The 18,282-nt window shown below is 42.0% G+C and overlaps 1 protein-coding gene across 2 annotated transcripts; it reads right to left on the reverse strand.

Moving 5' to 3' along the window:
* Positions 1–815: 815 nt before the first annotated feature.
* Positions 816–17,913, reverse strand: LOC106603334 (plastin-3). 2 transcript variants are annotated; one of them, XM_014196882.2, is made up of 16 exons: positions 17,757–17,913; positions 11,541–11,645; positions 11,100–11,251; positions 9,618–9,747; positions 8,656–8,788; positions 8,414–8,495; positions 7,885–8,050; positions 7,491–7,633; positions 6,870–6,965; positions 6,540–6,735; positions 6,353–6,431; positions 6,110–6,227; positions 5,774–5,907; positions 4,387–4,510; positions 4,029–4,153; positions 816–3,776 (listed from the first exon to the last, which is right to left on the reverse strand). In XM_014196882.2, the coding sequence occupies exons 2-16, from the start codon at positions 11,599–11,601 to the stop codon at positions 3,644–3,646; spliced, it is 1,872 nt and encodes a 623-aa protein (XP_014052357.1). In that variant the 5' UTR covers positions 11,602–11,645; positions 17,757–17,913; the 3' UTR covers positions 816–3,643. The 2 variants fall into 2 exon arrangements, with proteins under 2 accessions (XP_014052357.1, XP_045573000.1); XM_045717044.1 differs by lacking the exon at positions 17,757–17,913 and adding an exon at positions 16,770–16,889.
* Between the last annotated feature and the right edge of the window lie 369 nt (positions 17,914–18,282).

Here is an 18,282-nt window from a genome sequence, read left to right on the forward strand (position 1 = left end):
CCGTGTAGAGAATTGACTCTGGTTAGCTTCTGTGCTGTTAATTCAGTCACTAATGAACACTAACATTGAAAAAAAGTAGACACTTCCCAATGCAGCATTCAGTGCCTGTAAATCCAGATAATGAAGCCCACGAGAGCCAAAGCAGTCTGTCATCTCATCTCGTCTTTCACCCTCATAGAGCTCTCTGACAGACTGTGGCAGACAGTCTCCACTTAGTAAACAGTATGAGACAGAGAGGACTTAGAAAGCCTGAGGGGGCTTGTGGTTTAGAGCAGTCTCAGCATCTGTTCAGGATTCAGACCAGTGAACAACGTCCAACGATCTGTTATCTGGGATCCCCACGGTTTAATCACTACTCCACCGAAACTAAAGAACCTCCTATATGGACAAGAGAACACATCCATCCAACGAACACTGAAGTTAGTGCCATTATGTACCTCAGTTTACAGAGTTGCACTTAAGTACAGCAGCCTACTGTTACTTTATGGATTGAAACTGTTGTGAATGCAAACAAGTAGAGCATGCAGGTTTCTGGAGAAAATAAACAATGCATTTGGGTAAATAGGTGGACTGCACTGTAGGTCACCTGTCCCCTCCACAGACTGTAGAGATTAACCTGCAGGCAGACAGTCCACAGAGCATACGTCCCTTCAGACCTCCCACAGAATACAGGGAAACACAACCACCAATCACTATGCATACCTTTTGTTGTCTGCTTGCCAAGGGACAGAAAATACTATATGTCCACAGCTGAGAAGGTTCCACAATGTATTGTATATGTAGGCCTATGTATAAATAACAAGCAGATTCTTACACATTGTTCATTTTCTTATTTATTATTTGTATAAAGCACTTCAGAGTAAACATGTACACATGAGACCAAAATGCAATGGTACGGTAACTATGGAATATAATGAAGCTATCTGCAAGGCAGAAATAGTTTAGGCTATTTTTTTGGTAATGTTGAATACAAAAGAAAAGAGGAAACTAATGCGCATCAGAAGTTGGCATTAAAAGATACTGCACAACCAGGAAAACCGAACTGTCAAGTGAGCTCCCTTGGTTTCTTCCAGAGTAATAAGACATACCAATAACACAACAGAAAAAAGCCAGGCAGACACCCAGCTGCTCTCAGCTTACTAGCTAGCTACCATAATCCCCCCAAAATAAAGTAAATACAGGAATACACAGAGAATACCCTTCAGGTTTGGTCATTACTAAGGTTTGACCTTATGGCTTCCGTAGAGATATGCAGCTGTTGACAAGACTAGCTGTTAAGATACGCATGCATTTCAATAAGGGAGAGGAGAACGTTCAGGTGCAACACCTAAACCGCCACCATTTCAGTTTGTCCAAGTTAAATATTGTTATCCACTGTGTAAGGGATGATATGATTATGTATTATATAGTGTACACATCAAGGATATAATTGTAACATAATCAACCGGAGTAGAACTACTCAGAAACACAACCTGTTAACTGGAAAAATACATACATACTTATACCATACAGCATTCTGAAACATGAATTGAGATAGTGTTGCATATCGAAAAGTAACATAGGAAGTTGTCCTCTGTAACATAAGGCATAGTGTTCTTCAGTAACTTTATGTTATGGGCTTACCTAAAATAAGACCGCACAATATTTTGTAGTATAGATACCTCCGTTTAAAACGAGGTTGAAATTTTAGGTTTTGATTGCAAAGAGTCTTGCAGTTTTTTTTCAATCACTTTGGTGCAATTTTCACAAGTATGTGATACATTTTCACAACGCTTAGTACAAAACAGATTATCAAAAAGGCAGTTTCTAAACTACTCACATATTCAATTGACTAAGTACAACACACAAAATCATTCACCTTTTCATAAAATCAGTGTTTCATCTATAAATAAATAAGTCCTACATTGCAATACGTTCAAATAAAGTAAATGCTTTTCACAATACAATGCTCACGTTACTTTTGATATGATTGTATTTTTTACTATTACCTAACCCAAATGGTCTAAATTGATAATCACTTAACCATTTGGTAAAGCTGTAGATGTTAAACTGGTTTGTCTACTACAGATTGAGAACTACACCATGAAAATGTATGTTTGTAAAAGTATGAACATAAAGTATGATATATACTGTATTATAAACTGGGTGGTTCAAGCAGTGAATGCCGATTGGTTGACAGCCGTGGTATCAGACCTCATACCACAGGTATGACAAAACATTGATTTTTACTGCTCTAATTACATTGGTAACCAGTTTATAATAGCAATAAGGCACCTCGGGGGTTTGTGGTATTTGGCCAATATACCACGGCTAGGGGCTGTGTCCAGGCACTCCGCGATGTGTCGTGCATAAGAACAGCCCTTAGCTGTGGTATATTGGCCATATACCACACCTGTTCGTGCCTTATTGCTTAAATATACTATGATGGTGACCATTTATTTTACTTCACAGTAAGTAAAAAAAACAGATACAAGACCAGATATGTACTGTTTGTAACAATTGAATCCCCTAAATAATTGTCTCGAGGGCCATATTGAGATTTTTAAAAATTCAGCGGAATGCCACACAGATTTTTCTCCCAGGACTTATTTGTTTGTCGAAAGCTATTTGCCGGCCAGAAAAAGGTCCATTATTTCCCACAGGCCGTATGTTGCTCACCACTGCCCTAAACATGTACCCAAAATTACAGGTGTCTTTTTGATTGGGGGGGGGTTACACTGCTTTACTGTAATTGCATTGGTCAATACAGTACTGTAATTCATAATATGCCATTTAGGTAGAGCAGGCACTTTTATCCAAAGTGGCAACAGTGAGTCAACACATTTTCCAAAAACTCTGGGGTGTTGCTAGTGCCATGCTCTTACTGAACCACATAGGGCCAATACAACACATAAGTACAATACAATATTAGAATACAGGTGGAAGGTGTATGATTGCCATCCCCATGAGTGTGCCACCCTCCTTCAGCCCATGGATGAGGCATGCAATGACATCAATCAGGATCTATGTCAGGCTTGGATTCACCATGTCAAAAGGTTTTCCCCCAGGTGCATGAACAATGAGGACATTTACTGTGTTGATGAGAACCTATGGTAAAATGCTTAAAACTGGCTTGATGCAAACTAGTGCTTGCGAAACGTTATGTTTCTTTCATTCATTTAATTTGTTTCATTTGATTACAGTACACCTATAGTGTAATTATATCTGAACAATACATTTATATTTTGCATCAATGACTGAAAGAATGAACACACATGGGATAGAAATGAGATTCAGTAAATGTTGATGGGTAGTGTAAGTGTATTCCCTAATGTGAAAACAGTGTAATGTACTGTAATTTACAGTCCTGTAGCATACTATATTTAAAGGGCAATTTTGAAACATGTATCTTGCATGTTTGCTAATAGATTAACTGGTAGAAGATATCATGATGCTGTGTTTAGAGTTTTGTACAAAGAGTTTTGAAAATGTACCACACACACAAACGTGAAAACAGCACCAAACCAATTGGGAAAAAAATAAAAGAAATGTCTATTGGTAACAATTTTCTTCCACATGTCTTCATCCCCGGGTGGCCCTTAATAAAGCAAAAGGCTTGTGGGTAGTTGTGTGGTGGCAATGCCAAAGTGGCACAACCAGTCCGTTAAGCCCTCTTCATCCCCCGGCCCATCAAGCAGGCAAACACGGTCATCACCATCTTGGGCTTGACCTCCACCAGGTCGTCTGGGAGAGCGTAGACACGCGCGCCAATCTTCCTCGCCATAGAGACGGCATATCTAAGAGGGGAAATGGGTTGTTTCATTTAATATTGATCAGCACTTTCTTCTATGACTCGACATCTCAAGACGCATTCCTATTTGTTTAATATTCATTCGTATGACTTATGAATATACTTCACAACCCCTCCATATTTCAAATTTGTAATAGATAGTATAGCAAAAACCAGGAAGTAATTGAAGCTTCAGTTCTTACAGGTCAATATCCCATATCAATGATCATCAGGACAGGTATATCAGTGGAAGTCTTACTTGGCGTTCTCCAGCTTGTCCTCGGCTGAGAGGCTACCAGTCTTGACCAGGTCGTAGCTGATGCTGCCAGGTTGGATGGCATCAATCAGGTCCACCACTGGTAAACTAGTGCTGATCTCCTTGTCCTGATAATCAAGGGCAGAGGACACAGTGTCAAATACATGCTTCACAAATCACCTCAAGTACAGTGTCAGAATTTGTGGCATGCCACAGATTAGGTCTGCTGATTGGAGGATTCAATGTAGTGACTGCATTATCACTACAGAACATAGTTGTATGACAAAGTTGGATGCATCTAACATATAAACAAATGTATTAAAAATGAACAACTTAAATATATCAATAAAGCTTTACAAACCTTGAAGCTTGAGATCTTGGTTGTTTTCCCTGCCTCTGACAAGGTTGTATTGACCCATTTAACAATGATGTCATCATTAGCTTTTTGTCCATCTCCTAAGTCCTCCAGTACATTCAGCGTATATCTAGGAGAGATGTCAAGAGTTAGCTCACATATTGATCAGTTTCTTGGGCACTCGGCAGTGTGCAATGGTCAGCATGTAATCATTGAAGGCCAGTCAAAAGTAAACCAAAAGCAATCCACTTATTTATCAAGTTCTGCTTAAGAATGAACAATCCACTGTTTAAATGTTCCAGTACAGTTGCCTGAAGGCCAGGTTTACAAAACATTTGCCCCTATGCTGCCTTACCTCTTCTTTTACGACCCTAATTTACTGAGAAATAATCGTGTGAGAGCACGTCATAAATACTGTTGACAGTGACGCCACAGATACTAGCACTGCACCAGGACAAACTGGCAATTCTAGTTAGTCTACACGCACCACCCACTTCAACACCTGGCCCCGCCTAGCAGAACCATTGAGAAAACAACTTGTTGGTATTTAAGTAACAATGCAAAGCTACATTGGAGCTGCATATTTTGGGTTTCAGGAAACAACAAATAAGACAGTCAAAATATTTTGTCAGAATATGAAAACAAGACAATTGCCCCTTTGCTAAGTCCTGCCCCAGATCGCTCCAATGGACAGCAACTGTCGTTGAGTTCGAACACCTCGGACAAGCTCACATTTCAAACGCATGAAAGCCAATGAGCTATGGCAAAACAGTTTATTAAAAAGTAGCTAAATAACAGTGCACGAGGGGTACTTGCTACTGTGATTTCTGTCCTTGTCCCATTGCGCACTAGCGACTCCTGTGGCAGGCCGGGCACAGTGCACGCTGACACTGTCGACAGCTGCACGGTGTTTCCTCTGACACATTGACGCGGCTGGCTTCCGGGTTAAGTGGGCAATATTGTCAAGAAGCAGTGCGGCTTGGTTGGGTTGTGTTTTTGGAGGACGCACGACTCTCGACCTACGCCTCTCCCGAGTCCGTACCGGAGTTGCAGCGACGAGACTAACTACCAATTGGGTACCACGAAATTGGGGAGAAAACAGGGCAAAAATGTTTTGGGGGAGATTGTTGTGAGGGGTTTTCTCCAGAAGTTTGAATGGGGAATGGAGCTTCCTGGGAAAATGTTGTCCAAGTGGGGCGGTGGTCAGCGAAGGGTAAATTATTGTCAAATTTCCTTTCAGCGCTTATCCCCTCTTTATTTACCTGTGCGCTCATGTTTTTCCATAAACACCTTAAAGTAACAGCAAAATATTGTGCAGTGGTGAAAACAGAAAATGTGTCCCTGGTTATGAAAGGTATGTTACATATTGATCTAAGCATGTGCCAGGACTCACCTCCTCATCAGCTGCCACACCAGGGCCAGCGTCAGGGTGGCGTTGCCATCGTTCAGGTCCTGCCCACCGATGCCAACGAGAGAGAACTTCGCCGTCGTCTTCCCCAGCTCCACCGCATAGTTGCAGTTCTCCAACTGAGCAGAGAAAACATAGTAGTTGTCAAGAGAAACACACCTTTAGTCTCTCTCCAGAACTGGAGCTGTGTTCTTTTGATCTATGAGGTTCTGAATAGTTGAAGAAAAAAACAGTCAATTCTGCCAAATGATCAGTATTTAGCATTTTTTCAAAGTAAAAATTATAGGAGGAACATACATTTTATTTGAGAATATAGTTTACCTTTTTCATATTGGTCCCAATCTTGGGATATGGTGGTTTGTTGACTTTGTTGGTCCAGTCGACGGGCACTTTGATCTTTTCATAAAGTTGGAGGATGACCAAGGCGTCCGCTAGGTCTCTATAGAGGAAAGATAATCGTTATATAGGTTACCTGACCCTGTGTATGAATACCACTGGTAGGGAGCAGTAAGGTATTGGCATGTTCATTTTCAACGTAAATAATTAGCTGCATTTGGTACATACCCATACAGATGATTGACATGTGGGTTCACACCAAGGGAATTCATCCAGTTCCGGAATGTTCTTTCTTCTCGTGTCTCACCTAAACAGAAAAGATGTTGGGTGATTTTATGGTCTCAGGGAGTACAATGTACACTGGACAAAATCCACCCAGCAATCATAACCAACAGATGTGTAGCTCAGCACCCACCTTCCAGCAGCCCCCAGTCGATGTCCTCTCCCTCAGGCTTGGTAAGAGATGGGTACTTGTTGAAGAGATTGGCCACAAAGGCCAGGTTGAGTTTGGGGTTGCCGGCAACGACATCGGCTGGGGTGACAAACTGTCGACAGCCCAGCCTGTCAGCCTGCTGAAGCATGTTCTCTGCCCTTTTCAGGTCATCCTTCTCCTGCAGGTCATAGACACACCACAGGTTCATACCAGGGACGCATTTTATTTATCCCTTCTGAATATACGTATATTAACTGAACACAATTGATTCTCTGTATATGAAATGTGTATATTCTCCGTGAAGGTGCTTACACTGAAGCCTGCCATGCTGATGTCTATGCGTGGTTGATCTTCCTCTGTGCCTTTGGGGGAGATTTGGTTGAGAAGGTGGAAATAGGCTCTGGAGTCCTGAAACAGAGACAGACATCTCGTTTGAACCTCAGCATTGGAAAGATATACAAGAACACTGAGATACAAGGTTGTGCAGGCCACATGGGAACAAGACGACAAAGGACACAATGGATAGGTATGCAATGACCACGACGAACAATGGAAATATTAATACTGTACAATGATCTTGATGACACATGTATGAAGCTATTGTCAATTCCTATACATTATGGAAGTTGATCTATGAAGTACCTTTACAGGTTGAAAGGTCTGTCAGCTGAAGAAAAGATACAGTCAGTCAGAAATATCATAAAGCACGGGCATAAAAACCAAAGATATCATCAGAGCAAAGAATTGTTTGCTTTGAAAGAATAGAATTAAGAGTCCAGATTTGGTTGAAGCCTTGTCTAATCAATTTTATTTATCCATAGTTCCACCACTTCTTTGTGAGGACAACATAAAACTATTTCACTTTTCACCTTCATTAACCATACAGACACAGTGAACACAAACCAAACAGATACATGGACCGTACATCCCTACCTTGATGTCGGAGCTGAAGTTATTGATCTTCTGCCAGCCAGCGTTCTCCAGGTGAAAGTTAGCCCAGCGCAACAGCAGCTCCTCTGGAGACAGCTTCATCAGGTCCTCCAGGGTCTCTCCATCTCTCAGCAGAGCAGCCAGGGCTGGGGGGGGGTCACAGGACATTCGCTCAGCTACAGCACCTCAACACTCACTGACCAAAGAGTTCTTTAACCAGGAAAAGCCACTCCAACACTGAGGACAAACTGGCTGGCCGTCATAATGGTGTGATACAAAAGGAAAGAGACCGTTGCTCCTTGTAATGGGTAAATGTACCATGATGAGGAATAAGACGACGGTTAGATACAAGTTCATGAGTCGCCAAGACAGTGATTGTGCTGTGAAAGTCCCTCACCTTCATTTCTGCTGAGCTCAATGTCAGCAAAAAGGCCGATCTTGATGATTTGCCACAGCAGGCCCAGCACCAGGTGGGGCTTCCCCTCCCTTAGGTCCAGAGCCCCGATGTTCACCACATGGCAGCCAATGGCAGAGGCCGAGTTCAGAGCCAGGTTCAGATTCTCCTGCAGGACGTAGAAACAAAAAAAGCTTTGAAGTCCCTTGCAGGAAAGAGAGAAAAACAAACAGGTCCTCCCACATTCGTACATGAAACATAAATAGAGATGACAGAATTTCTGTTGGCTAAATCGCTAACAAATCACTACATCTCTAAGGCTGCGTTTACACAGGCAGCCCAAATCTCATATTTTCCCCCCACAAATTGGTCCTTTGACCAATTACATAAGATCTTTTTCAGAGCTGATCTGATTGGTCAAAAGACCAATTAGTGATAGAAATATCAGAATTGGGCTGTGTTTCTAGGCAGCCTAAGAATCCCCAGTCAGTGTACTACAGTATGTGACTAGTCTGGTTGAGTTTGTACAGACCTGTATTGTGAACGGTGTCAGCTTCTTCTTGTTTATGGTCCTCTCGTCAATCGTGTCTGGCACCGACAGGTTGATCATTTTACTACAGGAGCACATAAACAGCTGGTTTATGAGGGGTCCTAATGTTGGGAGATGCAGATATGCCCCATTTCAACCAACCACGTGTAAGGAAAATTAGCTGTGTTAGGGGCTGTAAGGGCATAATTACACAGAACATAGCGATTTATATAATTATGTCTCACCAGAGAACGATGCCGTCGCCCATAGCCTTGAAGAGGGAGTCTGAGTTGGGGTCCATGGGCAGGGCGTGCTTGCAGTCAGGGTCATTCTCCAGCGCTGTGTTGAGCCAGTTAACAAACGCGTACCGCTCCTCCTCTGCACAGGGCAGCACAGGGAAACGCTCAGCCAACACAACCAGCACCACTTTATACACCTTCTCTCACTACACGGGAATAATGTTATGTTTAACATCCAAGGAAACCCAGTTATTGGTTTTGATTGTCTAGGGCCCGTAGCGTAGAGTATGTATGAGATTAGAGAGACATACAGAGCATCTACCAAAACTCATGAGAAAGGTTCCCTTAAATTAGATCAAAAGGCCTATACACTGAGTGTACAAAACATTAGGAACACCTTCCTAATATTGAGTTGCACCCCCTCAGAACAGCCTCAATTCGTCAGGGCATGGATTCTACAAGTTGTTGAAAGAATTCCACAGGGAGGCTGACCCATGTTGACTCCAATGCTTCTCACAGTTGTGTCAAGTCAGCTGGATGTCCTTTGGGTGGTGGACCATTGTTGATATACACAGAAAACTATTGAGCACAAAAAACCCAGCAGTGTTGCAGTTCTTGGCACAAAGCAGTGTGCCTGGCACCTACCACCATACCTCATCCAAAAGCACTTCAATATTTAGTCTTGGCCATTCACTCTATGAATGGCACACATACACAAGCCATGTTTCAATTGTCTCAAGGCTTAAAAATCCTTCTTTAACCTGTTTCCTCCCCTTCATCTACACTGATTGAAGTGGATTTAACAAGTGACATCAATAAGGGATCATACCTTTAACCTGTATTCACCAGGTCAGTCTCATGGAAAGAGCACGTGTTCTTAATATTTTGTACACTGTGTATATACACACAGTACAGCATAGTGTAATGCAATCCCATCAACATTAGTAGAAGGAGACTGAGCAGCTCACCAGAGAACGAGTGTTGCGTGCCCTCGCTGGACTGCGTAGATGTCCCCCCAATGGCCAGGATCCCCTCCTTCCTGTTAATGGCCTTGCGGAAGCTTTTGGCAATGTCACTGCTCTTCAACTCCTGAAATATCTGCAGTAGAGGGGGCAAAGGGTATTTTAGCTTCAACGGCCAACCTCTTCAAGATCCTAATACATTTCTGCTTACATTCTGCTCAGTTATTATAATAAGTATTATTACAAGATAAATCAGTGTAAGCCTGCCATGGTATTCATTAAGGTTCTCACTGGGGAGGGCCAGTAAAGCAACAAAAACACCGGTGTTTACCAGGAAGCCAAGCGCTTCTGAACCAAACGTTTTTATCCTCCTTTCTAATTCAACATGTTACAGGATACTGTACGAAGTCTACACCAGACCACAAACATAGGATCAAGTGGTGTTAGCCTACACTGCCCATGCACTGTAGATAGAGGTCCATGGAAAACACAATAGTATGCATTTTTTATTATTTAACTAGGCAAGTCTGTAAAAAATAATTTGTTCTTAACTATGACGGCCTATACCGGCCAATCCCGGACAACGCAGGGTCAACTGTGCGCCACCCTATGGGACTCCCAATCACGGCCAGTTGTGATAAAGCTTGGATTCGAACCAGGGTGTCTGTCTCTTGAACTGAGATGCAGTGCCTTAGACCGCCACTTGGGAGCCCAAAATATACCTTCATAAGTAATGACTGTTGTGATTTCATTTACTTTCAATTAAATGGATATGGTTTACTATTATCTTAATCTCATACTGTACCCACCATATTTTAAATGAAAGAGACATGGACTTTCTCCATTTAAAAAAAATGTTATAAATTAGAGCAACTGTAGAAATAATGGCACAACCCCGGCTCTTTGACACATACAAAAAAACATAACTGAGGCTAACCAATACAAAAAAGGCTGATATAAAAATGCCCCCCCCACACACAAAAATGTTCCTCTCGTCAGTGAGCTATGAGAAATTGCCTAAAATAGAGAGATTAGTAATAATTATTTTATGATCCCATTGGTCAAATCATTACTCTAAATGGAGACTGGCACAGCCCAATAAATTACTGTTCTCTTATCATGGGTGAAACAAAATACAGGAACTCACCATTTGACCTCATTTCCTCATTCCTGTGTGTGCTTAAGTGGACACTCAATTGACACGTTAAAGAGCTAGTTCACAAGAATTTCAAAAGGGAACTTGATTTCACAAAGGAGACAAAAGATTGTCCCCTTAGTCAGACAGGGACAGGCAGAAGTCCCAACAACAAATCCCTCATTAACTGGAACAAACTCGCCAAACCTGACTTGCTGACACCAACTCCCTGAGGATGACTGGCCAAACCTGACTTGCTGACACCAACTCCCTGAGGATGACTGGCCAAACCTGACTTGCTGAAACCCGACTCCCTTAGGATGACTAACACACAACTGTCAAACATGACTCACCGACAGAAACTCATCAAAGCTGATCTTGTTGTCCTTGTTCCGATCCAGTTTCTGAATGATCTCCCTGACTTTGTAACCAGGCAGGGGAAGGTTGGCCTCCTTGAACAGTTCATGGAGCTCATAGTCGCAGATGGACCCATTGCCATCGAGGTCTACAAAAGCACAGACAGACCGCAGTTTGAGCATATTTTCTAAATACGTTTCAGCTAACAATACTTTTTTGCTAGAATCCTTTGGCTGGTTCGCAAACAATAGAAAAAAAGCAGGCAAGGGACGAGAAGGGAACGTCAATAACTAAAAAGTCAGGGACAGTACAATGAAGCAGTTGTAGACTTGTAGCCTATGTGTAATGTAACAAACATGTATTATGAAACAAGCCATACTGGTCGTACTAATGTAGCAAATCAATCAACTGTAAAATCACAGATGCAGCCGACTCACCAATTTTGCCAAACGCCTCTCGCAGCTCCTCCAGCTCGTCTTTGGAGATCTTTCCTGCCATGTTGATGGAAATGACCGAAGGTGGTCAGTCAAGAGAGGTGGGTCCTGTGCAAAAAAACAGGTATGTACATTAGAGTGAGACAGGGAACAGAAGTCCTGAACCGGTCAGATCCTGAGAGGCAGAAGGGGAAATGACAGTAAGGGTATACCATTACACTACTTCCCTTATGAGCAACCCTCTCTGTAACAATACGAACCTCCATGACCTCTTAGCGGGTCTGGAGGAGAAGAGGAAACCAGTATTAGTCCTGTCAATGTAGGCCTTGTCCTGCCTGCTGAGCATTTGAATCCTTGTTGCAGTGGGAGGGAACGGAAGATAGTGTCACTTTAGCGTGACAGATTACTTATTCTGTGGCTCACTTGGCTGGGGGTTGTGAAAGGCGACAGCGGTGAGAGGTCACAACTCAGGAATGAGCCAGCCGTAAATATTTTGCCGATATTTCAATGTGAAGGGTGACTATTTGTCTCACTATTCAAGGGCACCTACAAATACCAACCAGAGATAACAGAACACCAGCAACCCATTCCACACACTTTCATGTTTCCGTCACCAACGTTTGCTGATATGTAGGCTCTAGTGATCTCTATTCTTCTCATGGATTAGTACTTAGTTTAGGCACCGCCACCCCTCCCATGTTGAAGGGGTAGAGAAATGCAGTAAACAGTTCTGTCTATAAAAATAGGCTACATCAGCTGCATACATGTACATTTTGGTCATTTAGCAGACACTTATCCAGAGCGACTTAGAGCATCAATTAGGTTTAAGTGCTTTGCTCAAGGGCACAGACAGAATTTCCACCTTGTAGGCTTGGGGATTTGACCCAGCGATCTTTCAGTTACTGGCCTAACTCTTAACCGCTAGGCTACCTGCCGCCCTGTTCCCACTCTGCGCCATCCAAAGCTAAACCGGAATAAGCACATTCTCCTTCCATAAAGAGTTCACCCATGAAGGCTTGCACTGACAAAATACTCACAAGTATGAATGCAATTACAATGTTATTTTTTAACAAATTATTGCTCCCTGAAGGCTTGGGAATCTGGATTCCACACAATCATGCTTGCAGAACATAATTAATAGGCTTGGGTAGTATACCATATATACTTTGGGAAAAGCCACAGGATGGCTCTTCAATACCCCAGAGTGCTGAAGCGTGTAAATATCGTATGTCCGCGGTTACAACACTCACTACCTAGTTCCAAACTGCCTCTGAAGCACTGTCAGCACAATAACTGTTCGTTGGGAGCTTCATGAAATGGGTTTCCGTGGCCGAGCAGCCACAAGGCTAAGATCACCATGTGCAATGCCAAGCATTGGCTGGAGTGGTGTAAAGCTCGTCGCCATTGGACTCTGGAGCAGTGGAATGAGTTCTCTGGAGTGATGAATCACTCTTCACCATCGGGCAGTCCAATGGACAAATCTGGGTTTGGCGGATGCCAAGAGAACGCTACCTGCCCCATGCATAGTGCCAACTGTAAAGTTTTGTGGAAGAGGAATAAATGGTATGGGGCTTTAAAAAAAAAAAAAAAATCCTCTCTTCATGGTTCGGCCTAGGCCCTTAGTTCCAGTGAAGCGAAACACTACAGCATACAATGACATTCTAAACAATTCTGTGCTTCCAACTTGGGGGCAACAGTTTGGGAAGACCCTTTCCTGTTTCAGCATGACAACACCCCTGTGCACAAAGCGAGGTCCATACAGAAATGGTTTGTTGAGGTCGGTGTGAAAGGACTTGACTGGCCTACACAGAGCCCTGACCTCAACCCCCATTGGGATGAATTGGAACACCGACTAAATCGCCCAACATCAGTGCCCGACCTCACTAGTGCTCGTGGCTGAATGGAAGCAAGTCCCTGCAGCAATGTTCCAACATCTAGTGGAAAGCCTTCCCAGAAGAGTGGAGGCTGTTGTAGCAGTAAAGGGGGACCAATTCCATATTAATGCCCATGATTTTGGAATGAGATGTTCGACAAGCAGGTGTCCACATACACTACATGACCAAAAATATCAAGATCAAGCAGCAAAGACAATCCCCTCCTGGATTAAGATCCCTGCTGCCTAATATTTGTTTTGTCTGTGCTGCAAACTATGTTTTGAGATACTTTCATAACTTTATGGGCTGGGTTGTCTGTCCTAGAGGTAAATGTTTGCATGTGCTCGTTGGCATTTACCTAGCATGCGATATGAGAAGTCCTTAGTACTTGTTAGCATTCTGGTAAGTGTTGGTTTTTGGCCTTTTAGTATTCATTCATTCATTCATTCATTCATTCATTCATTCATTCATTCATTCATTCATATATATATATATATATATTTTTTTTTTTTTTAATTGGGCCCCTTGTGTGTACTACTGATAAAACTGTATATCCCGGGATGGCACAGGCACGGTATGTAGATCTGAACACAGCACAACCCTAACAACTAACATGTCGAATGGGCTATACAATACAGTGAGTCAGTGCATAACAAGCTTTCCTTTCTAAATATAAGTACTGGGTATGAAGAAATGACCTATGATAATAGATCAATTGATTAGAGAGGCCTAAATCATGAGTCATGACCATAAATAAGATGGCAATATCAGTCAGTTCAGGCACACATTCAACAGGACGAACAAAGGACAAAAGACAAAACAGAATGTGTAATCACTGCCATGAATGAAGATCATTGATTGCCTTGACACTCACATAAACTAAGGGGGCAAAGAGGTGCTTTGGTTTCTGCTTATGACACTCACACTCCTTATCAAGCAGCTGGAAATGAAATTCAGTCAAAACCATACTAGGCAATAATTTTCCCCCCAGAGAGTATCAATTTCCTATGTGAGTCATGTAGGGGCATTTCCCCAATAATCAAACCATCTCATTCTGCAAGTTGAAATTCAAAATTACACAGCGCAAAACTGCTAGAAAAGTCCTACAACATGAGGGCAAAAAAATGTAGCTTAGCCTGATCAAAATTCACACATCCTCACACCCATACCTCTCATTTATTTTGTATTGTTTAGCCATTGAAAGACTATAACACGAGAGAAAACATACAACCCTAAGTAAACCTTTGTATTATCATTAGGAAAATGACCAACCATGTGAATGACTATTACTGTGTAACTGTATTTGAGCCTCGCCTGGATGTGAAATGAGGCCACTGGAGTCAGACCAGCCATAATAAGGGACTCCAAACATGACCTCATATGCCAACCCCTGTCACACCCCAGACAGAAAGAGAGGGGGAGAGAACGTGAACGAAAGAGAGGGGGTGGGGTTACATACACAGAGCAAAAATGGAGGCGGTAGAGAAGTAGTGTGCACACTGTAGAGTATAATCATTACTGGTATAGAAGAATAAGGACATTGTAATGTGAACCATCATGTCTAAACATTGGGATAAACGTTAAGAAAAACATCTCTGTCAACAGCCAAAAATAGCAGGCCTCAATGGCAGTTGACAGAACAAGCTGTTTTTGGACGGGTGACAAAGTTAAATACATTGGACGGATACAGGTAACAATGTTCTCTGAATAGAAGCACATTTGCATAATAGCATGATCACAGAATGTGATATGATTCAAATGCATTATTCAAATTCACGGTGCTTTGCAGCAAGTCAACACCACAATTTACACATAATTATAACATCTTGACATATGGCTAGGCACTCTAAAGAATAGTACAAGACCAGAGGATTTATAGAAAAGTTATTCTGCGACTAATACTGGCCCCACCGCCACGACAATTAGACACTTTGCAGCAGCCGGCGACAGCTGTTAATTGCCACAACATAAAAAACATTTACAAGTTTGAACTGATCTTTCTGACAGTTGAGTCAGATCAGGGGAGGGTTCCCAGATGGTAGAGACAACAGGGTAGAGCCAAGACCACACCTTGCCAGTGCTTCACCCACCCCGTCCGTGACATGGGAAATTTAAGGCACATAAATAGAATGGGCACCCCTCCCAAGTGTGGTCAAGTTCATGTGCACACACCCAGCGAGCTCCTACAGGAACATGAGAATTTTCTGCACCGTCAGCTTTCCACTTACATGCGATATCTTGAGCCTATTCTAAACTACATGTTCTTTATGACATTATAGTTCAACTTCCTGTCAGCTTGTGTGGGTACAAGATAAGCATAATTATGTTTGCTGACAGGTGACTCACTGACAGATCCTAAAGATCAACAAACCACAGAGTGTGACCTATTCCAACATGGTTAGAAAGAACAGCTTTCTGCCCACGAAAAACAGCTGACACATTGCTGATGTGCCAATGCTAAAACCAAACTTTGGGCTTAAAGCTGCACTATGCAGAAATCGCTTCGTCATTTCCTTTTCCAAAATTCTAAATAAATTTCAGTTTATGTGACAAAACAAGCACGTATAGCATAGATAATCATTGTACCATCTAAACCGCTGTGAAATATATTTTTCATAACCAAACATATTGTATTTTCAGCTGTTTAAAGCTGGTGTACAAAACTGAAAGTAAAACAAAACTTAACAGGAAGCAGACATAGCCCACACAGAACAGATATACCACTTCTTAGACTTGCTTTCAAAGTGAATGACCGATCTATAACTAACATTTCTATGTGAATTTGGAAGAGTAGCCCAAAAAGTTACTTACTGCAGCTTTAACTGGCCAAGGCAAAGCTATGCGATTACTCATTTTATGAATAAGGACAACAAAAGTCAGACCATACTAAGACAGAGAAGAATGAGCCAGCTATAATGCATTCACTCACAGAGAAAGGAACTAGACTAGCCAGGAAAAGATCTTAACCAAAGATTATTTATATACACTACTATACTTAACCTCTTCCTCTCGGTCTTCACTGCACTATAAATAGGTCTAAACATATCATGCCTAACTTATGTTTACTCCACCACAAAATGCACACATTTGTACAACTGTATGCACAAAGTATTGTCTATAGGGGTTGTTACTAGCAAATGGATATAAAATATGCACTGTGGAATGACTGTCCTTGCATCCTTAGCTATGTCTATGAATGTGAGTGATTAGCCTACATTTATTTCCCTGGCTCCATCCCTCAGCTTCATACTAAACCAAGTGCTGAGGATGACTTGGGCTTAGACACAATCAAGATTGTGGCTTTAACTCACACACATGCATTGGATGAAAAACAATTGTGTGAACATTGTGGCATTACCTCCCACAAAGTAAAAAAGTAGGCAACAGGTATCCTGCATGCATGGAAAGAATGTCATCAGACTGGTGACTAAATTCTTGAAGCAGCCAGTTATTTGGTCTATGCATAGCAAGCAGCAAGACATCACCATGGTTGAGAATGCTGCCTACATGGGAGAGAGGATATGTATGATTGCATTAAAGTCAGTCGTGTAACAATGATGTCCTCATTATTTTACATTCCTAACCAGCATCAGTCAGCACCAATATTTAGGACATTTTTCAAATCCCCTATAATATTGAAATATTGCTTCAAAATATATAGTATAGGTCATGGTGTAATATTTCTGAGGATAAAAGTTACTTCGAATGTAATTCAAAACATTGCCAATAGTCTGGCTGGTATGTACTTATTTGGGTAGGCTACGAACAAACAAAAAAAGTCCGTTTTTGAGGGCGCAGTAGACTATGTGGCACGAGTCTACTCCCTGTTTGACTTTACGGCGGGCTACTAGGTTAGGTCGTACAAACATATCTGCACTTTAATAGGCGCGAGATAGAAGAATACTCATCAAATATCCTGTAATGTTGACAATACAACCAACTGCAGCTGCCACTTTTCATGGGAGACGCAATTAACGTTAGCTAGCTAACGCTACTGATTGTTCTTCCAGGTGCAATGAGTGGGTGGTAAAATGGATGCAAAATGGTATTCCCCGGCGTCCTTTCCCGACATATTTTTTTTAATATATTGCCATTTTAATGATCTTAACGTAACCAATCACGTATTAACCCTATTTCCCCAAGTAAAGTTGGGACGATTAACGAATAACGTAGCTGGCTAGCTTGGGTTGCTAGCTAAATGGCTAACAGATGCGAACGTACTGCAAGCTAAAAAAAAAAAAAAAGCTAACAGGCAAACTAATACTGTAATGGATGAACAATTCGAACGTTTTTAACAAGTTTCAACAAACCATGATGTAATTTTTTTATCTTAAGAATAACTTACTTTAGCTTGCTAGATGCCCCCAAAATTCCACAAAACGTCCAGCTCGAGCCCAGAGACTTCCTCCCTCATCCAGCAATGCACGGAAAAGTGAGCGGGTGGAATGTTATCCCCGCCCGCTGACGACCCATTAGGTGTTCAGAGTAGCCAGAACATTCCAACCCTACCGTTACACTTGTTTACACTGGGCTGCACTGGGGTCGGAACGCCATCATGGTTAGATTAAGAGAGCTGAGCCAGCATGAGATATTGTTCGGAAAACGTTCCTCAATGCATGGATGGGATATGCTACTGTACTCCAAATGTTACCTTTATCCAAACTGATACATTGAGAAGATTGAAATACTGATGGTTTTCAAGAAAATTGTTGTTTTCGTCCTCATGCTAGCTAGTAGCAGCCACCGCAGCCATTTTGGCTGTGTCAGCCAATTAGCTCTTTTGTTGTTCAACACAACATGCCATTCCATAATAGAGTCCCACAGTGAAGGTGTCATAATACCCCTCAAACCTAGAGGTCAAACAGGGAAAT

The sequence above is a fragment of the Salmo salar genome, chromosome ssa04 (assembly GCF_905237065.1).
Source record: "Salmo salar chromosome ssa04, Ssal_v3.1, whole genome shotgun sequence".
NCBI classification, from domain to species: Eukaryota; Metazoa; Chordata; class Actinopteri; order Salmoniformes; family Salmonidae; genus Salmo; species Salmo salar.

Bases quoted from the DNA above. Each gene is read 5' to 3' on its own strand.
- LOC106603334 (XM_014196882.2), bottom strand. From the start codon at position 11,601: ATGGCAGGAAAGATCTCCAAAGACGAGCTGGAGGAGCTGCGAGAGGCG. The intron at 7,634-7,884 runs GTGAGGGACTTT...ACCCCCCCCCAG, and splicing joins TGAGCTCAGCAGAAATGAAG to CCCTGGCTGCTCTGCTGAGA. The intron at 4,154-4,386 runs GTTTGTAAAGCT...CTTGATTATCAG, and splicing joins CCAAGATCTCAAGCTTCAAG to GACAAGGAGATCAGCACTAG.